This window comes from Lutra lutra, chromosome 8 (genome assembly GCF_902655055.1).
Source record: "Lutra lutra chromosome 8, mLutLut1.2, whole genome shotgun sequence".
Classification (NCBI taxonomy): domain Eukaryota; kingdom Metazoa; phylum Chordata; class Mammalia; order Carnivora; family Mustelidae; genus Lutra; species Lutra lutra.
The window spans coordinates 13748657-13773134 of record NC_062285.1 but is presented as its reverse complement, the minus strand read 5'-3'; the positions used below and the strand labels follow the sequence as shown (position 1 = coordinate 13773134).

The 24478-nt window shown below is 38.3% G+C and overlaps 1 protein-coding gene across 6 annotated transcripts in view; it reads right to left on the bottom strand.

Annotated features, from left to right (window-relative positions):
* Nucleotides 1-24478, bottom strand: part of MYO3A (myosin IIIA) — a 248501-nt gene that overhangs the window by 82592 nt on the left and 141431 nt on the right. For all 6 annotated transcript variants that reach the window (XM_047743195.1, XM_047743199.1, XM_047743198.1 and 3 more), the window contains 3 exons: nt 21319-21445; nt 16719-16929; nt 12723-12870 (listed from right to left, as the gene is read on the bottom strand). In XM_047743195.1, coding sequence (XP_047599151.1) covers nt 12723-12870; nt 16719-16929; nt 21319-21445 — 486 coding nt within the window. The remainder of the gene's footprint in view (nt 1-12722; nt 12871-16718; nt 16930-21318; nt 21446-24478) is intronic.

The window sequence follows — 24478 nt, the reverse complement described above, 5'->3', positions numbered from 1 at the left end:
TATGGTATGTGATAGTTTTAATGTATTGTCAAATTTGGTTTGCTAATATTTTGTTGAAGACTTTTGCATCTATTGTTCATCAGGGATATTGGTCTGCAATTTTCTTTTCTGGTAGTGTCCTTGCCTGGTTTTGGTATCAAGGTAATGTTTGAAGTTCCCTCCTCTTTTATATTTTCAAAAGAGTTTGAGAAGAACTGGTATTAATTAATTCTTAATTGAAAAATAAATAAATAAATAATAATATAATAAATATAAAAATAATTATGTATAATTAATGTTATCAATATGAACATTAATCACCATAATTATAGTCCTCAAATATTATTCATTATCAATTATATTAATTAATTAAAATAATTTTTATATGATTGATTATCTTGAGACTGGTTAATTATTAGTTATTATTAATTCTTAATAATTAATTGGTAGAATTTTCCAATGAAATTATATGGCCCTAGACTTTTCTCTGTTGGGAGATTTTTAATTACTGATTCAATCTCTTTACTAGTAATTGACTTGTTGATATTTTCTCTTTCTTCATGATTTAGTCTTGTTAGGTTTTGTGTTTCTAAAAATTTGTCCATTTTTTCTAGGTTTTCCAGTTTGTTGGTGTATTCATAGTAGTCTCTTATAAATCATTTGTATTTCTGTAATATCAATTGTAAAGTCTTCATTTTCATTTCTAATTTTATTTACCTCAGTGCTCTTTCTTTTTTGGTTAGTCTTCCTGAAGATTTGTCAAATTTATTTATTTTTTTAAAAAAATCACAGTTCCGGGGTGCCTGGGTGGCTCAGTTGGTTAAGTGACTGCCTTCAACTCAGGTCACGATCCTGGAGTCCTGGGATCGAGTCCCACATCAGGCTCCCAGCTCCATGGGGTCTGCTTCTCCCTCTAAGCTCCTCTCTCATGCTCTCTTGCTCTCTCTCTCTCAAATAAATAAATAAAATCTTTAAAAACAAAACAAAACAAAACACAACTCCTGGCTTAATTGTTCTCCTCTATTGTCTTTTTAGTCTCTACTTCATTTATTTCTGCTCTGATCTTTGTTATTTCCTTCCAACTTTGAGCTTAGCTTGTTTCTTCTAGTTCACTGAGGTATAAAGTTCAGTTTATTTATTTGAGATCTTTTTTTTTCCCTTAATGTATGTGTTTATCGTTACAAACTCCCTCTTAGAACTGCCTTTGCTGTATCCCCTAAATTTTGGTATGTGGTGTTTTCATTTCCATTTGTCTCAAGGTACTTTGACTTTTTCTTTCCATTTCCGTTTGACCCATTGGTTGCTCAGGAATACACTGTTTAATTTTCACATATTTGTGAAAACAGGCGGACTGCATCAGCACCATCTCATCATTAAACCGTGGGAGAATACTTTCCACTACCATCTAGGAGTTTGATCTAAGTATGAAATTTCCGAAAGATTTTCGTGAAATCACCAGGGTTTCAAACAAGGAATCTGGCTCAGATGATATTTTTCTTTTATGAAAGGTGGGCATATGTAACAACAGGGAGCAATGGAGTCCTTCACTGAAATAACACCTGTGAAATGAGGTCATAGTGAGTCTATTGTTGGACACTGCTCCATAGTTTCAACTATTTAAGAACTAGAAATATATTAAACAGCTGGTATAGATGATCATCAATATTTATTTTCTTATGTTTGCAATTTGGAAGTCATAAATCAGTATCTCTTTTATTTTTAGAAGGACAGCCCACTTAATACAGGATTTATATCAAGGGATGATATCAGGATTCCATTTAGGTTTAAGGCATTCTGGATAGACCATCGTAGAAGATGGCACATACTGACATTCCTCAGACATCCGTGGAACACCTACTACATGTGTGTTTAAGAGAAGGTGGGCCTGGTTAAGGTAGACATGAAGACAAAAAGGTAGAGTCCCAGTCCTTTAGGGCACAGCGAATAGTCTCTCTGCCTTTCCATTGTAACCCTGAAGTCACATCCTAGGATTTCTTTGCTAGTGCTCTATTTTCTTTTTCAATTGTTCCTTTAGTTCCACGTCCTTCTTTTCAGATGGTTTCTGCTTCCTCCAGTGTCCCAGTCTCTGCTACCAACACCGCCTGCCCCAGTGCTGATGCTCTCTCCAGTTTCCTTCTTTCCTGCCTTACGTGGAACCCCCTTGGCCTTTCATGAGAAAGACTGCTCCTTTCTCTCTTTTCCTTCCTTCCTCTCTCTCTTCCTCTTTCCTTTCTTTCAAATCAACGGAGCACCCTTTTTTTCCACATGAGATATTATTTTGTTAGTTCCCTGGTTCTTCCCAACTTTGCTTATTTGTTTGTTTGTGAGAAGAACCCCAGATATGTAGCAGAACTTCCAGATTCTGGTCCTGGCTCTATTTCTTTTTTTTTTTTTTTTCACTTTTAATAATAGTTTTATTTACCATCCATTTGTCTGACCCCTGCCTCTCAGACACTCCCCAACACTGGTTTCTCCTTCTGTGTTACTCTATCTATTACTGCTCAAGAATGGTGTCCAAGGGGTGCCTGGGTGGCTCAGTGGGTTAAAGCCTCTGCCTTTGGCTCAGGTCATGATCCCAAGGTTCTGGGATCGAGCCCCGCATCGGGCTCTCTGCTCAGTGGGGAGCCTGCTTCCTCCTCTCTCTCTGCCTGCCTCTTTGCCTACCTGTCATCTCGCTCTCTCTGTAAAATAAATAAAATCTTGAAAAAAAAAAAAAAAGAATGGTGTCCAATTTTCCCTGGGAACAAAGATCACAATCAGTCATTCCCAATGCCTTCATTCGTTTTATGCTTGTATTAGGAGGAGAATTCATGTGAACTACCACTTAGTGTCTGACAGTAAGTTTTCTGGAGAACCTTGAAAAAGAGGACAGGCTGACTCTTCCTTGAAAATCCTCTCCTGTTTCAGCTAGACCAGGATAATTTGTATCTATGTATCTGTATCTATGTCTATGAAATGTGAAGACCTAGCTCCCATCCGTTCCTAATGGATTCACTTTCTTCTAGTTCCTTGTAATCTTAAAGTGATATTTCTCTAGCCACATGCCTCAGGATTTCTGGGACCGAGGAACTTTAAATTTTATTTTTTATAAACATGTATTTTTATCCCCAGGGGTACAGGTCTGCGAATCGCCAGGTTTACACACTTCACAGCACTCACCATAGCACATACCCTCCCCAATATCCATAACCCCACCTCCCCTCTCCCAAACCCCCTCCCCCCATCAACCCTCTGTTTTGTGAGATTAAGAGTCACTTATGGTTTGTCTCCCTCCCAATCCCATCTTGTTTCATTTACTCTTCCCCTACCCCCTTAACCCCCCATGTTGCATCTCCTCTCCCTCATATCAGGGAGATCAAATGATAGTTGTCTTTCTCCGATTGACTTATTTCGCTAAGCATGATACCCTCTAGTTCCATCCACGTCGTCGCAAATGGCAAGATTTCATTTCTTTTGATGGCTGCATAGTATTCCATTGTGTATATATACCACATCTTCTTTATCCATTCGTCTGTAGATGGACATCTAGGTTCTTTCCATAGTTTGGCTATTGTAGACATTGCTGCTATAAACATTCGGGTGCACGTGCCCCTTCGGATCACTACGTTTGTATCTTTAGGGTAAATACCCAGCAGTGCAATTGCAGGGTCATAGGGTAGTTCTATTTTCAACATTTTGAGGAACCTCCATGCTGTTTTCCAGAGTGGTTGCACCAGCTTGCATTCCCACCAACAGTGTAGGAGGGTTCCCCTTTCTCCGCATCCTCACCAGCATCTGTCATTTCCTGACTTGTTAATTTTAGCCATTCTGACTGGTGTGAGGTGATATCTCATTGTGGTTTTGATTTGTATTTCCCTGATGCCGAGTGATATGGAGCACTTTTTCATGTGTCTGTTGGCCATCTGGATGTCTTCTTTGCAGAAATGTCTGTTCATGTCCTCTGCCCATTTCTTGATTGGATTATTTGTTCTTTGGGTGTTGAGTTTGCTAAGTTCTTTATAGATTTTGGACACTAGCCCTTTATCTGATATGTCATTTGCAAATATCTTCTCCCATTCTGTCAGTTGTCTTTTGGTTTTGTGAACTGTTTCCTTTGCTGTGCAAAAGCTTTTGATCTTGATAAAATCCCAATAGTTCATTTTTGCCCTTGCTTCCCTTGCCTTTGGGGATGTTCCTAGGAAGATGTTGCTGCGGCTGAGGTCGAAGAGGTTGCTGCCTGTGTTCTCCTCGAGGATTTTGATGGATTCCTTTCTCACATTGAGATCCTTCATCCATTTTGAGTCTATTTTCGTGTGTGGTGTAAGGAAATGATCCAATTTCATTTTTCTGCATGTGGCTGTCCAATTTTCCCAACACCATTTATTGAAGAGGCTGTCTTTGTTCCATTGGACATTCTTTCCTGCTTTGTCGAAGATGAGTTGACCATAGAGTTGAGGGTCTATTTCTGGGCTCTCTATTCTGTTCCATTGATCTATGTGTCTGTTTTTGTGCCAGTACCATGCTGTCTTGATGATGACAGCTTTGTAATAGAGCTTGAAGTCCGGAATTGTGATGCCACCAACTTTGGCTTTCTTTTTCAATATTCCTTTGGCTATTCGAGGTCTTTTCTGGTTCCATATAAATTTTAGGATTATTTGTTCCATTTCTTTGAAAAAAATGGATGGTACTTTGATAGGAATTACATTAAATGTGTAGATTGCTTTTGGTCCTGGCTCTATTTCAACAGACTGTGACTTTGAGTAAGTAACAAGGAGTCATTTTTATCTGTCATATATAGATGATCTACTTAGGTTTCTTTTGGTTCAAACATTTCAAAATGTCCAAACTGCCTGAATGTGATGTGAAACTTAATGAATGAATGCATAAACCTTCCGCTGATGGAACATGTGCAAGGGGTGGGTGGAGGGGAAGGAAGACAGATAAACACATTTATCCCTTGATGTCTGCCTTTTAGGAAAAGAATTCTTACTCACCAACTGCTCAATGAGTGTTCACATTTATGGAAACACTGCTCCCAGAGGAAAGAAACTATTGAGAAGAAGTTACTCATTCTAATAATCTTCATTCTAGGAAAAACATTTTAAAGGTTGAAAATCTAGGATTTAGGGGGCTATCACTACTCAAAGTGAGTTGAGTGTTTTTATGATAGTGAAAAGAGAAACTGTGCTGCCTTTCATTTTGAAGTAAGTTCAAATGTAAAGAAAAGTTCCAAGAACAGGACAAAGAACTCCCGTGTGCCCAAAGTTCCCCCAGTTCTCCAACTGCTGGCATTTTACCATATTTACTTTATCATTCACTCTCTTTCTATATATATATATATATATATATATATACACAGTATTTTTAGTAGGAACATTTCACTGAAGTAACTAAATATTTGTAAAAACTAAAAACGAAGAAAACAAGGTAGTGATATGTGTGCTATAAAAATCTAAACTCTTGATGTAAAATAATAATTATGATTTGAAATCTATCTCCTCTTGTGCTTTCTATCCAAAGCAGATCTCAACGATCCTGTTGATTTTTACATAAATGTTAATGGGAGGCCACATCATTAACTTGGGAAGACACAGGTCACTGATTCAGAATTTGGCAAGTAAATTATTGAGAAACTATTTTAGATAATTTGTAATAAAACATACTTGTTTTATTTTACATATATTTAATGAAATTTTGGGGGAAAAGTTTTAAATGGTGCTTCCTAGAGCAGCTTCCTTTTTTAGAAAAACAAAAAAGGAAACAACGTATGTTAACGTGAACATTCTTTTTTTTCAAATGAGCATTTTTTAAAAAAGATTATTTATTTATTTATTTGACGACAGAGATCACAAGTAGGCAGAGAGGTAGGCAGAGAGAGAGAGAGAGGAGGAAGCAGGCTCCCTGCTGAGCAGAGAGCCTGACATGGGGCTCAATCCCAGGACCCTGGGATCATGACCTGAGCCGAAGGCAGAGGCTTTAATCCACTGAGCCACTCAGGCGCCCCTAAGGTGAACATTTCTAACGTAAGCACTTTTTGTATAGGATACCTACTCTTGAAAACTCTTCAAAAGCCATAAAAGATCTTACAAATTTATATTCTACTGGCAGGTTTTTGGCTTATAAGGATCAGTTTTGTCAATAGTAGGCTCGAACCTGACATGAAGAAAACTAGAGTCACTGAATAGATCTATGCTCCCAATTATGTATTCCTTTAAAAATTATTTTATATCATAATGAAAATATATTTTTTTTATTTTTTAAACTTTTTAAAAATTTTTTTTAAGATTTTATTTGACAGAGAGAGAAATCACAAGTAGGCAGAGAGGCAGGCAGAGAGAGAGGAGGAAGCAGGCTCCCTGCTGAGCAGACAGCCCGATGCGGGGCTCGATGCCAGGACCCTGAAATCATGACCCGAGCCGAAGGCAGAGGCTTTAACCCACTGAGCCACCCAGGCGCCCCATGAAAATATTTTTTAAAAGTTTGAAAACAATACCAAATTATCAAAATAAGTATCACAAATCCTCACATCACATTAGAGGTGCTGACCCAACTTCACTGATAAAAGAAAAACTGTGTGTGCAGCACAGGTGTGGGGCAAGGGATGAGGGGGACACAGAGCCCAGGAGGCAGCCTGCCAAGAGCCAGCAGGAGAGCTGCAAGCTGCTGTAGGGATGCTCCACACACGGACCCAATCACTTGGATATCAACTTCCAAACTCGCTCAGTATGTGAGAAGTTTAAGGAACATTTGTATGTGATCTCAAATAGTAACCCAAACCTTGGCTAAGCATTTAAAGAGCAAGATGTTTTGTATCAAGGGTTTCTTTGTTTGTTTTCCCTGAAGATTTTATTTTATTTGATAGAAAGAGAGAGCGCACAAGTGGGGTAAGGGGGAGGAAGTGAGAAAGGGAGAGGGACAAGCAGACTCCCTGCTGAGCACAGAGTCCAACGAGGGGCTCAATCCCACAATCCCGAGATCATGACCTGAGTCAAAGTCATGTGTTTAAGTGACTGAGCCACCCAGGTGTCCCTTGTTGTATCAAAGGTTTCTTAAATGAATGGCTGTTTTAATGCTTACAGAAAATGCCTATAAAATGGCCTTTATCACTTGGAGAGCTAAAATAAGACTAATGCTACCACCACTGCACACATATGGTTTGTTTCATGGGGAAGAAATTTGGATATGAAATAGAAATTCACATTTTGCAAGCAAAACAACTTGAAGAGATTTATAAGGAATTTATTTTGAATTGCCCATTTTTTTTTTTTATCAAATGACTGACTCTTTTTACTTTGTAATGTAAAAAAAAGTTGAAAGCGTAGATACTGTATAATGGATGGATTTTTGTTCTTTGTAATTGCCACAAGTTATGTATTGGAGCCCATATTCAACATCTCAAAAGCTTCAAACTTTAGGCTATGAACAGCTAGAGAGGAAAGTCATATATATTACTTACTCCAAGAGAAGCCAGAGCCGTAATTGCGGTTCTTGTTTCCATTATGTGCTGTAAATGGTTTCCTGCTTATAAAATGACTTCCAACTTTTAATTTTAAACCCACGGGCAGATATATAAATGACATATGTACATCTTTGTACAGAACAAATATTGATAGCTCACTTTAAAAATGAACTTTAGTTCTGGTAATAGCCAGGAAGATGTGTTCCACTAATGGATAAGAATATTCCCCTTAGGTATAAGTAGGAGTAGAAGCAAGTAGAGTGAATCTTCAAGATTCTAGAACAACACTTTGTAGGATACCTAATGGGTTCCAAAGAACAATGGCATTTGTTCCAACTCAAACAGATGCCCATTGGTGACTCATCAATGGTTGGTTGTTCATTCCCCTTGATTTGAAACAAACTTCTAGGGAACAGGGTTCATTTCTTTTGAATATGCTACACCACAATCGTTACACCGTAGTGCCCGATCGAAAGAACAGACAAAACCCACCAAACTACAGCATCAGCTTGACTCCAACTTGAAGAGAACTTCAAGCTTTCTATCACACTTTGATTACTGGTGTCCTCTCTCTCATATTGAAGAAAGGCAGAAAACAAACAAAATGACCAAACAGAGGCAGAATCTTGGCTAACAGCCCGTGTGAAGGCTACTGTAGAGAGGCCCCCCTTACCAGACTTGGAGCTACTTGTTTGCTGCCCTTTGAGCTGCTAACTAAAAGCTTCTGGAAAAATATAGGAGTAGACATCCCATAATAATGCTAATACAAGTATAATAGGGAAAGCTGACCCATGAACACCTTATTTGTCAAATTTAAAAAATTGACAGAATTAATGATACATTTTTCAGCTGCAACTCTTAGAAGAATTTGAATCTTGAACATTAAAAGGTTACAACTATACTCTTAATGTCTATTTGTAGGGAGAGGGGCTGCTATTGTTATTTGATTTTCAGACCATTGTTTTTAGATATAAAATGGTCCCTTTAAATTTTGTTAAAATCAATATATTTAAAACGGTTCACCTAGTGCTGGAAAAGGACGGCAGCTTCAGCATCAAACTCCAGAACAATTTCAGGAGTTATGTGTTCTTGAAAACTATCCACCCAGCAAACTATGGATTAAGTCAGTGCCATAAATTCATTCACTAAAAATTTAGTCTATTGATTATTGGTATTACTGTAGTCTATTGATTATTGTTTTAACGGAAAGTAAAGGGGGAGGGGCATCTGGGTGGCTCAGGAGTCTGGACTCTTGATTTCCGCTCAGATCTTGATCTCAAGGTTGTGAGTTCAAGCCCTGTAGCAGGGCCAGCCCTGCACATTTGGCACAGGTTCTCTCAATAGTAACATTAACAGCAACAAAAAGGAAGTAATGGGAAAACGATATTCAAAATACCTTTATAACCAACTTTGCTGAAGTGTCCCATATTATTAATTAATTAATACATTACAAATACAAATAATACACAGGAGTGTCCTGTATATGACCTATCAGTTAACTCGGGCTAAATAAGGAAACCCTTTTCTTATAAATGCTCATTGGAACATAAATAAAGGTTCCGATGTTGTAGGACTGTCTGTAGAGATAATGTCTGTTGGTTTAAATAGAACCAGAAGCTGTTTCATCTGTGAAGGTGTTGCCTGAGGCTTCTGTCTTGCTCAGACTGCTCAGATTATCTGAATGTCCATAAAATCGAGAATGGTATGTCTTACTGATAAGCAATAACGGAACTATTAAATCAAGGCGCTCTCTGGTCAAACCTATGATTATATTGGATCAAGAAAATGTGACCATGACTTTAATTAATGTTTTGGCTTAATAGCTGTTTCTTACTTACAGAAATCAGAATAAGTGCATTCTTTATTTTGTTTGTTTTTTTAAGATTTTATTTATTTATTTGACAGAGAGAGAGAGAGATCACAAGTAGGCAGAGAGGCAGGCAGAGAGAGAGGGGGAAGCAGGCTCGCCGCTGAGCAGAGAGCCCGATGCAGGGTTCGATTCCAGGACCCTGAGATCATGACCTGAGCTGAAGGCAGAGGCTTAACCCACTGAGCCACCCAGGCACCGCAGAATAAGTACATTCCCGACCTGTGATAGCTACAACACACAGCTGTAGTTAGCATTTCTCAGTTACAATTTTTGCATTCACAGAGAAGTGACAGAGTGGGGAAAAACAAAACAAAACAAAACAAAACAAACATGTGCACGCACATGTTAAAATCTAGAGACTTACTGGCTAATCCCATATCCAGCGAATCACACATCAACGGCCAGATCACTAAACTGCCAATGCCAGGCCCATAAGATTAGGAAGCAGGGATTCTTGAGTAGTTACTCCAGGAAGACACTTGAAAGGATTGTGAATGGCCTGGATTCTAATTGAAATTTTAACCCGCTGGGGGCAATTTTGAGTTGTTTTGTTTGGAAAGTCTCTCGAGGATATTCAAAAGAGCCTTCCAGAATAGTTTCATTTGTATCCAGCCCAAAGGCAAAAATCATTAAGAGCATTAGGATCATGGATAAAATTCAAGACTATCAATCAAAGTGCACTGTAAAATATAACAACCTATAAAAAGTGAAAAGCAAATAATTATTGAAAATTATGGGGGTGCCTGGGTGGCTCAGTCATAAGGCATCTGCCTTTGGCTCAGGTCATGATCCCAGGGTCCTGGGATCGAGCCCCACGTCAGGCTCCCTGCTCAGCAGGAAGCCTGCTTCTCCCTCTCCCACTTCCCTTGTTTGTGTTCTCTCTTGCAGTCTCTCTCTCTGTCAAAAATAAATAAAATCTGGGACGCCTGGGTGTCTCAGTTGGTTAAGCAGCTGCCTTCGGCTCAGGTGATGATCCCAGTGTCCTGGGATCGAGTCCCGCATCGGGCTCCTTGCTCGTCAGGGAGCCTGCTTCTCCCTCTGCCTCTGCCTGCCATTCTGTCTGCCTGTGCTCGCTCTCTCTCCCTCTCTCTCTGACAAATAAATAAATAAAAAATCTTTAAAAAAAAAATAAATAAATAAAATCTTAAAAAAAGAGAGAAAATTATGTACACTGGTTTAAAGGTTAGTTCCAATAAAACCAGGTTCTAACCTCAACCCCAAAGAAAAGAATCACAGAGATCTCCCAAGACAGGCTGTTAATTAATCAGACAGGAAATACATGAGGATGTACCCAGTTCCACGAGGGAGGTAATTCTAATAGAAGCCTATCGAAAAGTCCAAACAAACAAACAGACAAAATTTACTTATTTCAGGCTCTGGTTAGAAAGGATTCTGTGAACACTGTGAGGAATTAAAGCAAGATGACACTAATTTAATGAATATTCATCAAGCACTCGCTACATGTTGGGCTCTGAAGATACAAAATTAATTAAAACATAATCCTTGACCTCAAGGAGTCTGCAGCCTAGTGAGAAAGGCAGAATTATAAACCAAATATTTTTACTGGAGCACAGAGGAGGGAAGAACATGAACAAGGCACATTAATTTTCTGGATTTCAGTAATGAGAAATGAAATGTAACACGACATTCTGGCATGAGTAAGTGGGTGGACAGAGATGTCACTCACTGAAGAAGAAAGATGACAAGTTCAGTTCCAGGTAAAGTTCTGGAAACTAGCTTAAATGGAGGCCAAGAATTCAAAAAGTGGGATGGGTGGGAGATGGGGGCTTGAGCATCACTAGCATGAAGGGATGACTGAAATAATGGAAACAGATGATCTTTCCTAGTGAGTGTAAGAGGGTCAAGGACAGAACACTTCAGGGCAGTTAGCATTTAGGACAGTAATTCCCAACCTTGGCTGTATGTAGGAATAGAGTGGGAAAATTTAGAAGATATTGATGCCTGGGTCTCATCCCAAGAGACCTGATTTAACTGGTCTGGAGAGGGTCTGGGCACTGGGATTGTACAAAGTTACCCAAGTCATTCTAATATGGAGCCAGGATTGAGAACTACTCATCTATGGGACGGTACAGGAAAAATAACAAAAAGATGGTATTTAGGATGCCAAAGGAGGGGTCTTCCAGAAACACAAACCTGCCAATCACATTGAAAATTACAGTAAGGCTGATAACTTAGAGACTAAAATGTTTCTGATACAAATAATGACTGATGAGATTAGGAAGGCCCATTCCAGTAGGGCGGGGGATGTCAGAGCCAGATGCTACAAACTCAGTGTATGCAGGTGAGGCAGAAATCAATCCAGCACAATGAATACCAAACATGCTTTCAAGAAGTTTGGCTGTGAAGGGAAGAGAGAGGCCATGGCTAAGAGAGAAGCACATTGGAGAAGGGCTTTCTTTTTTTTTTTAATGTTTTTAAAGATTTCATTATTTATCTAGACTGAGGGACGGCACTAGCAGAGAGAGGAGTAGAGAGCGACAGAGACAAAGCCAGAGACAGAGAATGAGAAAGAAGAGAAGGAATGAATATTTGGTGGACCAGCTCCTGGGGGTAGATGAAAGCTATGCAAACACAGAAAAAATCTATTTTTGTGCGCCCCCCCCCACTTTTTTGGGGCCCAAGAAATGTCAAGATCTAAATGTTTTCTTTTGGTACTAGTGTTTTCACAGCGCAATTCTAAAGTAAATTCTCAATAAACCTATTTTGAATTGAAAGAGGTATATGTCCCTCTAATTTATCTCAAATTTAAATAAAAACTTCGGTTCTAATCTGTAAGCACAAAACAATTTCATACTATTAAAGGGAGCCCAATGACATACGAAACGATATAAAATATGACTGCTTCTCTTAGACCTGATAAAATAGTTTAAATAATTTCAATACTACAGCTTTGCCAAATGCAATTCAAGTAAGTCTCTGATTTTTGAAGCTGAATCATAAATTACACGTTGTACCCTGACAAAATTGCCATTTCGTGGCATTTGCATCCAACCCATTATCTTGTGTTCTGTTGCCTAGTTACGGGAATTCTGAAGTTTAATGCATTTTAGACGGATATTTAAATTTCACACAGAATTTCAGCTATGCAGTCTACAGAAAGAGGAACAGTTGGACACATCTGCTTCCTTAAATTTCCAAAGGAAACTTCTTTGTTTACACAGGCTCAGACCTGCTAGGTTTTCCGGCAGGGTGCATTCATTTTCAATGGAGGACATTCAATACCACACTTTGAGACACAACGAAATTATACTTGTTTTCTGGTTTTGTTTTTGTTTTTACTACGGGCACAGAGAAAAGAAAATCTTTCCTTTGCCTATCTGTTTAAGGCTTGAAAACTGTGAAGTCCTGCTTTGTTGGTAGAATTCTGCATATAACACATACACAGGCAGGCCTCTCTATAGTGGCTTGACTTACCTGTTCCCAGGTGAACACATGTTGATTGAAATAATACTGAATTTGTTCATTTGCAATATTAATGCACAGCTGCTCAAAGGAATTTTTTTTGAAATTTTCGAAGCCAAATATATCCAGAATACCGATGCTTAGTTCATCACCATTCTCACTGGAAAATTAAAGAGGCAGGATTTTGAGTTCTTACTTACTTTCTCAAGAGGGAATGTATAGTGGGGTATCTTCAAGCATACTTTTGTGATTTAGCTAAGAAACTACTACCAAGATGGAGAGTGAAAATTTCTCCAATGAATATAAAGTAGGTAGCACTAACTTTAATTTATAAAAGATACACAATTTGCCTTGTACTACAGTTTCTCATGGAGGTTCATGGGTGTAAGATCATAGCCCTAAGTTCTGAATCATAGGGAAAACCTGGCCAGCACTCCGAACACAGCAAAAATATGTTCAGTAAAAATTATAGCAGAAAAGTGAAAATTCTGTGTAAGAGTATCTTTAGTCTTCCACTTTAGGACAATTAAAACATGTTGCTAAAATATTTACCTCTTTTAAAGAATCAATATTTACTTTTGAGTTATTCATTCATAATAATATAGAATAAACAGTAACCTGGAGAAAGATATAAATATATTTAGATTTATTTTATAATCAAATACTTTAAAATGCAGTTAAATATTATTTTATCATTTTTTAAAAAGATTTTATTTATCTGAGAGAGAGTGAGAGAGAGAGAGAGCATGAGCAGGGTGAGGGGCCAGACTCCCTGCTGAGCAGGGAGCCAGACCTGGGGCAATCCCAGGACTCCAGGATCTTGACTTCAGCCAAAGGCAGATGCTTAACCAACTGAACCACCCAGGCACCGTAAATAACTATTTTATAATTAAATATTCCAAATGCATGCTTTTCCTGTTCCTCCATAATAATTAATTCCTCTCTGTTCATTAAAAGTTAGATACTTGGTCAAAAGTTTACCCCTTCCCCAAGAAATAGATGTATTGCAAAGTTACTTTCATGTCAATTTAAAAAGGAGAGAATAGAGGTGCCTGGGTGGTTCTGCAGGTTGAGCGTCAAGACTCTTGGTTTTATCTCAGGTCTTAATCTCAGGGTCATGAGTTCAAATCCAGTGTGGAGCCTACTTGAAAAAAAATTGAGAGAGTATAAACATCTCTCTGTATTCACTATATGTAACCTAGGTTAACTCTTGGTACTGTGTGAGGAAGTGATTTGGAAATGATTGTTGCATGCTGAGAAGTGAAATATATTCTCTGTATTTAGAAGAACTGACTGAACTTAGAATGCAAACTTCCAGGACCCTGTGACAGGATGGACAAACGGAAAGCTATCTAAGTACTATTTATGAAGAGTGAGTATAAATTTTTGCTGGTTTAGTCAAAATTATCATTCTTTAAAAAAACTGTTGTCCCACAGGATCCCACTGAGATAGATATTTAACTTGTCTAATAATGTGTTAGAACCAGAAGACCTTGGTGTTGACCTTGTTCAGGGATTCTTAAACTGGGATCTGCTAATGGCCATCAAGGGTCTGGAGTCACAATCACATGCCATATTTTGGTGGGTAGGTGTCCATTTTTTATTTTGGAGTGAAGAATGTAGTTTTCAAGAGATTCTTAGAAGGCTCCAAGTTACCTGCAAACAATTAAGACCACTGACTTGTCATTCCACGCCTTTACTGAACAGGCTGAAGAAGACAGATGCACAGAAAGGCAGTGGCTTGCCCAGGGCTGCACAACAAGTTAGCGGCAGAGCCCGGCACAGAATGCAGGCTCTTCGAAATCTTAAAGGTAAATCTTTCCAGGTTGAACTAAACTATTTGAATGGTCCTATTTTAGTTTCTTAAACATTCTGTAAAAAAATTAAAAAATGGGCAGAAGATATGAACAGACACTTCTCCAATGAAGACATACAAATGGCTATCAGACACATGAAAAAATGTTCATCATCACTAGCCATCAGGGAGATTCAAATTAAAACCACATTGAGATACCACCTTACACCAGTTAGAATGGCCAAAATTAGCAAGACAGGAAACAACATGTGTTGGAGAGGATGTGGAGAAAGGGGAACCCTCTTACACTGTTGGTGGGAATGCAAGTTGGTGCAGCCACTTTGGAGAACAGTGTGGAGATTCCTCAAGAAATTAAAAATAGAGCTTCCCTATGACCCTGCAATTGCACTACTGGGTATTTACCCCAAAGATACAGATGTAGTGAAAAGAAGGGCCATCTGTACCCCAATGTTCATAGCAGCAATGGCCACGGTCGCCAAACTGTGGAAAGAACCAAGATGTCCTTCAACGGACGAATGGATAAGGAAGATGTGGTCCATATACACTATGGAGTATTTTGCCTCCATCAGAAAGGATGAATACCCAACTTTTGTAGCAACATGGACGGGACTGGAAGAGATTATGCTGAGTGAAATAAGTCAAGCAGAGAGAGTCACTTATCATATGGTTTCACTGATTTGTGGAGCATAACAAATAGCATGGAGGACATGGGGAGATGGAGAGGAGAAGGGAGTTGAGGGAAATTGGAAGGGGACATGAACCATGAGAGACTATGGACTCAAAAACAACCTGAGGGTCTTGAAGGGGCAGGGGGTGGGAGGTTGGGGGAACAAGGTGGTGGGTATTAGGGAGGGCACATATTGCATGGAGCACTGGGTGTGGTGCAAAAAACAATGAATACTGTTACACTGAAAAGAAATTAAAAAAAATAAAAAATAATTAAAAAAATAAAAATCTAAGATTTGGATAGCTTCCTTTATGTAGGGAAAGGAAAGTGACTAAGGAGTGACTAGGCTCTAGCCGAATTTTCAGCAGATCGCCTGTTTGGGTTGTACTCTTCCGGGTACCAATGAGGGGCCAGATGTACCGATGGTAACTAACACAGCGAGGCTGTCTGTGGAATATACCGATACTGAAAATTCTCGAATGTTTCCATTTTCACTTGAAAGTGTGGCATCCTACAGATGGCTACACATGAACATACAAACTATCTTGACCGCTAAATCCTAATGGGCAAATTGGATTTGATTTGCAGACCCAGTCAGATAGGCTACAGGGAGGCAAGAAGCAATTCCGAGGGATCCAGAGTTGAGAACAGGGAGGAATAATGGACAGTCTCTCAGGCGTTTTGGATAATATTATGGTGTGGTACGTATTTTAGCGGAAACATGAGAGTGAGTTACTCATCTGAAATGTGTATAAAATGGTCTTTTATGCTTAGCAAGCAAATGTGAGCAAGGTAACTTAGGGTGGGCAGCTATTTTATTTTTTTGTATACAGATTTCTACAGATTGTATAATTTGTGGCAGAACAAAGTTTTAGGTGTAAATGTAGGGACTTATATCTACGCACAACTCCTGGTAGGTACACAGACAGCATTCAGTTAATGGTGGCTGTGATTCTTTATTTCTAAGATGAGGGCATAGACTTATGGTCAAATAACATTATTGTTCATATATGGGTTCTATCACTTACTATTTATTTAGAGGGTTTCTGAACCAAATTTCATTACAGGTCATAAGAGCTACCCTTACAGGGTTATGGTGACAGTTAAAATATAAAGTTTTCCTTTGTCTTCAAGATTTAATATGATCCCTTAGAACAAAGAAAACATGAAAAAAAAAACCCTGCTAAAAATGACATTTCATGCAAGTATCAAATGGTTTATACTTCACAACACACTCTCTTATTAAAAGAACATATGGATAAGATGTCACAGGAAAAATTCACTTTCTATTATATTTGCTCATGTTGCTACTATTTTATGTTCCAGCACTTTAAATATTTTATAGCTATCTGGCCGAATAAAGTGCTACTAGGAAATAAAGCAGATCTATTGAAAGAGAACTTTAATAATGACACGGTAACATTAAGAACATCCTCAGAAGGACTCCTATACAAATCCGTAAATTAGAAAACAGATCAACATCACGTGACATTTGGGGAAAAAAATGTTTCCTGAGGAATTTTACCTTAGTGAGGCGCCATGCTTCAGTAAGCTGTTGATATGACTGACGATCCAACTGAAGAGCCGCCCGTACAAAGTTTTCGCCATGGCATCTCGGACATCAGTGGCTTTTTCTACGGTATTGGGTCGTATGATGGTTTCTCCTCTAGTGACCACACAGTGGGAGGTGAGAGCTTCTTGGAGCTCATCTGCCTGAATGCAAAGCAGAGAAGCAGCTGGAAGAAAGAAACAGAGGTGCTGTTAGAAAAAGTCACGGCCATGCAGTCACTTCCCATAAAATGAAAACGTCTCAGTCTACCTTCTTCCAATGACATGAAATAAATACGGGAAGACTTCATAATGTAAAAATAAGTTCCTATACAGTAGTTGTCCTGGGTCTTCTTGATCATTTTTCTCTACTTGACTGGTCAAATGTAGGCTGCCGTGTAATATAGCACAACCCAGACCGAACTGGCTGACAGCAGGGAAAACATTCGCACCAGCCAGTGGTTGTTTATGTAATGCCAAACACAGTTTCATTGAATTATGTTAAATAATGTAAAATTTAAATTATTCATTTAAATAAAGAATAGATTTGGAATAATTTCGATACCCATCATTACATACATATTTTTAAAATGCAGAAATTGGAAGATTACTTAGACTTTAGAGATAAACCCAAACAAATGTATTTTATGTAACTTCTGCAATATTTAACCAAAAAAGCATAAACCTTATCTTGACATACATATATATGTACATATATGTATATATATATATATATATGTTTATACATATGTATATATATATATATATATATTTAATCATACTACTTCTCAGTTGTACATTTTAATTACTGAAGTTTGTTAAAATGTGATGCCTGGAACATTTATTTATATTTAATGATAAATATGACAGGGAATTTTAAATAAATAATATTTAAATTCAGTGGAGAAAACTCATTTTTGAATATAGTAATCATCTTTAACCCAAACTATTACATGACAGACTATTTTTTAAAATCAGTGGTTCTCCTTTCAAATTATTTTCTACATTTTGAACTTACTTTTAGCATTTGGGACAAGCTATTTCTTGGCTTTGTGGCTAGGATCATTGAACCTTACTTAAATAATTTTTTTTTTCAGGGATGCCTGGGTGGCTCAGTTGGTTAAGTATCTGGCTTCAGCTCGGGTCATGAGCCCAGGGTCCTGGGATTGAGTCCTGCATTGAGCTCCTTGCTCAGTGGACAGCCTGATTTTTCTCTGCCTGCCGTTCCCCCTGCTTGTATACTCTCTCTCTCTGACAAATAAATAAAATTTTAAAATCTTAAAAAAATTGAAAAAAATATTTTTTTCAGACTGTGGAAGTAACACAAAGTCACTGCAGAAATCTTACCTTTGACGTTAACATTCTGCATTTTTTTCCTTTAAGCATGCTTATTGCTGTTATCCTGCACATACAATTCATCTTAATAAAATATCTTAAGCATTTCTCATTTTGTTAAATATTGCTTATAAATGATTTAATTTGTTATATAATATTCTGCTCTATGTCATAATATATAAACAATTTTTAAGTTTGTTGGATGTTTAGGTCATTTCCATATGTTCATAATTATAAAGAATGCTGGGATAAATATTTGGGGCATGAAGCTGGGTTCTTGTATTATTGTCTTAGCATGAAGTGCCTAAGTTCAACAACTAGTCCAGAGTATATAAACATATGTAAGCCTTTTGATATATACTATTTAGCTGCTCTTTAGAATCTCTGAACCAATTACATTATTATCAGACAAGTAAAAAAACCAATAATTTCAATGCAATTTCATGGACACCACAGATTATTATTTTTTGAAAATAACCAATTTGATAGGAAAAAATGCCTTTGTTTTTCAATTTGTTTTTAACTGACTCCTCATGAAGCTAAATACTTTCTTCTCTTCATATTTTTTATTTGTGGTTTTATTTTATAAACGGCCTTTTGTCATTGAAATATTTGTCTTTTCCTAATCAGCTTAGAAGAGTTCTTTATAACTCACACATGTTGCTTATATATGTGTTGGAAATATTTTCTCTCATTTTTCACTTGTATTGTAATTTCATTTATTTTTCTTTTGTATGAGAGTTTTTAATTTTTATGTAGTCAAATATCCATTAAAAAATCCTTTCTGCTTTTGCTTTTCTGCACATAAAATCCTTCAAGTCTTTTCTCATCTCAGAATTATATAAATGTACTTTGTCTTGTGCTTTTATGATTTTTTGCATTTAAATTGATAAAGGTTTGGAATTTATTTTGGTATATGGTATATGACAAGAATTCAGACTCTTCTCCCAAATGGCTAGCCAGTTCACTGTCCCTACAGCACTGATTCCCTAGTGATTTTGTAATGCCATTTCCAGCAATTCTACCTGGATCTGGTTCTGAATAGTGTCTCCCATTGATTAATATGTCTATTTCTATTCCTACATTGTTCATTCATTCAACATATATTTATTGAGTGTCTACTATATGCCACGCATTCTACCTGGGAATATATTACTAAGTATAATACCTTATAAGACAGACTTCTAGTTTTGATCATCTTTATCCAGAAGGAATGGGAAACTAATCAAGAAATTTAAGTGGGAAGATAGAAGGAGAAGAGGAAGAGGAAGTACAAGGAGGGGGAGAGGGACACTGAGAGAACCCACTGCTACACGCACTCAGTGGTTTCTGAATGATTGTGGAGAATGGCCTGGAAAAGCTCAAGAGTTGATGTGAAGGGACAATTGGGATGTCCCTTAGCTCAGGTGAGAGGTGATTTTGTCTTCAGTGAGAATGATGATAATGGAGATAAAGAGAAGTGGTTAGTTTTGAGAGATATTTATAGAACAGACAGAACAGATGCCTGATTGAAACAATGCACGTATAAATCCATCAGGAAACATGGCCTTGGTTTGCAGATAATTCCTTGCAACTTTAATTACAAACTATTTTAAGTAAGTCAGCAAAAATTTCTATTTTCCATGAATGGCTATTCTGGAAAGCACTTTAATTAATTTTAACTATATTCCCATTAATATTAACCTTCTGTGACCCATTTGACTGTCTTCTTCTATCCAGAAAAAGGTTCTCACTTATCAAAGTCATTTCTTAGTTTGGTAGTTTCCAAGTATATGCATATCTACAACACAACTCTATTGTAAATCATTCTATTCACTGCTGATAACTTTTCTAATTATAATCAGTGGTGAAATTGATTGAGTTTTCTCTTTTTTTCATTGGAGTTTTATGTTTTTTCCTTCCACTTCTGATAACTGAGGACTGCTGGGAGCTACAGATCAGCTCGGAGCTACTGGCTCACGGATGCCAAAAACTATTAGATTTACTGAAGGAAAGGTCAGCCTGGGATTTAAGCAACCTGCAGCACATTGGCTAAAAGAAGGCCCAGCTTTTTGTGGGCTGGAAGGAGCTCTATGGCTCAGAAAATCAATCAATAAATATCAGTCTAAAACCTTCTGTGCCAATTGACTTTATTTATATATGAAAAATCAGAGCAGGTTCCCAGGGCCATGCCAATCATTATATGCCAAACTCAGTCCTGCTGTATTACCAAGCTGGTCCCAGAGACACAGTGGGAGGGAGATGATAGGGATCTGGGGACAGGTTCAGGCCAGGATGCCTGGCATCTTGTCCCCTGAAATTACCCTAAAAGATCTCATTCTGTTTCTCATTAAGTATAAATCAGAAAAAATACATATAAATAAAAATTTATATCATAATTCCTTAAGTTATGAATGAAATGTCTAGAAAATCTGGAACTATGGGGGCTTATGACCATATTAAAAATAAAAAAGTGTATATTCTAAATAAAAAAGCTATGTCACCACAAGATCAATGGGAAAACTTAAGTTATTGGAATAATTCATCAAACTTTGCTAGTTAGAGAAAAATGTTGATTTGAAGCAAATACCATGATGCACTTTTCTTATATAGAAAATGATCACAGTGGGCCTGGGTGGCTCAGTGGGTTAAGACTCTGCCTTCAGCTCAGGTCATGATCTCAGGGTCCTGGGATCCAGCCCTGCATCGGGCTCTCTGCTCAGCTGAGAGCCTTCTTCCCCCCCTCTCTCTGCCTACCTCTCTGCCTACTTGTGATCTCTCTCAGTCAGATAAATTTAAAAAATATTAAAAAAAGAAAAAGAAAATGATCGTAAAATCAGTCAACCCAGGGTGAGTGAGTATAAAAACCACCCAGTATGAAAATAAATATACAAGTCTTTATTACTTACAAAATGATACAGATGCTAAATCTATAAAATAATAGCTTTTACTCTTTTCAGATCAGTTTACTAAATTTTAGTGATATTTTCTGTGTTTTTACAGTGAAACATCAATAGCTCCTAAAATAGGAAAGCCTAGTCTTGAGAAGAGTTCTCTACAGTAATCAGTTAATTTGTAGGCATGAAGATCTGTTTCAAATATTGGCCTTTAAAAACTTCATTTTATGCAAATTGAATTGGAGTATTCTTTTTTAGGATTCCAGATAAGTACAACTGCCTGAGATTATCTTTATGAGACACTTACAGTATTCCATTAGGCGTTTTTCAAGAGTTCAGTTTTGAGCAGAAGATAGTAACACTCACAGTTCTCCAGAGCTGCGTGATTGGAAATGTGGCTCTTGTCAATCTGGTGTTCAGTTGCCACGGAAGAAAATTCAATGTTGCCAACATTCAAGATTGCAGCCAGTATACTGTATATACTTCCAAGTTGCTGAAACACACCATACAAATGTTAGCATCACCCTCCCCTGGAGGACAGCAAGGCGGTGGCGATGGCTGGGGACAGAGCGGGCAAGAATCCCAAGGCTCCAGCACAAGGTCATTCTGCAGAGGATGATGTCAGCCTCTGAGACCCACTTAGGCTCAGTCTCCTTAGTCATTTTAGTATGAGAGGTGGGCATGGTGCCTCTTTGCCAGTGAGTGCTAAAAAAATATTTTATGAATGCAAATACCAGTAAAAAATAGAAACGAGGAGTTCCCCTAGGAGGAAGTAGAAATAATTGAATTCCTTAGGCCACAGATCAATCTATCTACGTGAAACTGAACTTCAGAACTTAATGTGGTCCTGTCCAGATGCTCCTCTCCCTTGAGGCATTCTTAAAAGTGACATTATATGTGTGGATAAATGAGAGTGAGGAAAGAGAAATCCAAAGAGCCCAGCGCCCAAATCAAAGGATATGTGTGATTTAAGTTTAGGCATGAAAACTTTGGACAACAGCTTAGAGTTTATAGTGGTAAAACCCTTTTAAATAAGGTACATCAAAATACATCAGAAACACACCCACACCCACAACTCTTCTTAGAGGCACTGGAGGCATTTTGCCAAGGAGACTATGGTCATTGTAGTTGTCATTCCAACTATGTTCAAGGTGCGGTAAAGTATAGGAAAGAGACAAAATCCTTTATTGTTGTCTTATGTTGCTGCCTTGATTCTAACTCAGCTCCTACACTTATCAGAAATGATTATCCCATCCGCTCCAACATCCCAATTCATGATAAAAACTATCATGAAAAAAATGAAAAAACTATCATGAAAACTATATGAAAAAAAAAATCTTCAGGGATATTTATTCATTCATATATAACATATATATGAGTACAGATTAAATGAATATATAAACATTAAAATAAATATATTTATTGAATGACTATACAGACATATCTTCGACTATCTGTGTTCTCACTTATCTGGTGCAACATATACTTTATGCCAGGCCTGCTCTAGTCACAGGAGTTTCAGCAGAGGCAAGACGAAGACATTTGTTTCCTTGGGGTGTTTAGGCAATGAGAAGGCCGACATTAAGAAAACAAAGAGATGAACATGACATTTTCAGTAACTAAATGGGCTGTGAAGGAAATAAAATGTAGAGGAGTGAGAGTGACTGGGGAGGGCAGGGAGGGCCTTTTGAGGTGGGGAGGTTAGAGAAGGCAGTCCTTTGGGAAGCAGAGACCTGGATGACAAGGGAGTCGGCCAGGAAAGAACTGGAATCAGACTGTTCCAGGCAGAGGGGACAGCAAGGACAAGAGCCTGCTTTGCAGAAAGAAGGCCAGAGTGGGGCTGGAGGACAGCGATTAAGGGGCAGGGATGTGGGTGTGATAGGGGCCACGATGGTGAGCTTGGACAAGACCAGCCAGGCCCTCTGTGCCACCAGAAAGGGTGTGAGTTTCATTCAAAGGGCCATGGAGAGCCACTAGAGATTCCAAAGTAGGCAGCTGTGATATTTGAAACATGACTCTGCCAGGATGTGGAAATGAATGGATTGGAGGCAGATGGAAAAGCAGAATGGGCAGGAGGCTAGGGAGAGGTGGTGGCTTGGACTAGGACAGTGGCAGAGATGGAAAGCAGAAGACGGACTGGGGCATATTTTGGGAGTAGAGCAGTAAATACACTGATGGGCTGGTGTGAATCAATTTTCTAAGAAAATTCTCTTGGTAAGGAATTTCCATTTGTAAAACGCATAACTTGTAAAGAACCAGCCAGCGTGGGCTTCAGTGGCACGTGGAGAGTTAAACAGAGCCTCCGACATCCTGCTCTACTTCTCACGAGGCAACGACAGACCTTGTGGATAATCTACACCAGGAATACTTCATAAATAGGTTGTTGAAAACTATGTTCCTTCGACACTTCGACACTGTGTGTATTTGTCAATTAGGGACTGGAAAGTTCAGATGCGTCCATTCCAAAGTCATATTTGAACAGTGTTTAGAGATCCACAATAGAGAATCATATGCTGAATCGATGGACATACAATTCTTATTCAGCTGTTTATGAGAAGGGTTGAGTAATCCTCCCAGGCTGGGGCTCTCCTTGATATCCTATAATTGCAGTATCCGTTTGGATTAAAGTTGGAGACAAAAATTCAGGGCCCTGGCTCGGTTTGGCTGGACAGCTAGCTTGATGGGGCTCAAAAGGGCCTGACCTCAGGTATAGGTATGACCTTGACCAAGCACTTGGGTTATTCATGGTACAAAGACTAATCATCTCTGATGTTGGTCACCCTAAGGAATTCAAAACAATTTTTGTTTGATGGTTAACAATAATAAGCAAAAGAACATTTTCCCATATAAAACTACCGAGGCAATCTAACAACTTTCCATGGGCTTTGAATGAACTGAGCTTTGTTTTGAATCCTGACTCCTACCCCATTGAATGTGCTATGCCTTCCCACGGAGGAAGAATGGCTTGCAGGAAAAGTGTGCTCTCCAAGTGCTCTGCAGAGTCTGGAAAACACTCACAATCCCTTCTACCCACTCCACCTCCTGCTGTACAGCTCTGTCTGTCCCTGAGGGAGCAGGACTGCTGTTGCTTTTGCTATATTTGCAAGGACAAACACAGTTCTGGTTTGCTGGAGAGTCAGACCTTCATGGTTCTGATGCATCAGGCTCGAGCCTATTCCACTGCTGCTCTGGACATTTCTGCTTTCTGTGCTTGTACACTAGGCTGGTCTGCTAGGCAGACAGCAAACCAAAACTGTGTGTGGGCAAGGTCCCTTTCCTCTCTATGATCTGCCCAAGGCAAAAGAATTCTGTTAGAAGGACTCTCCCTCTTCCAGAAGTTACTGTCCTACCCCTCTTATTCAGTCAACCACCGATCCATTCATTCATTCAACCGTCTTCTGTTGACTATTTATTAAGCATTATGGGAGATACTGGGTATATACCGAGAAATAAGAATAATTCCTGCTCTCAAGTACTTTACATGTTCCTAGAACCAAAGGGCATGGATCATTTCCTATATTGAATT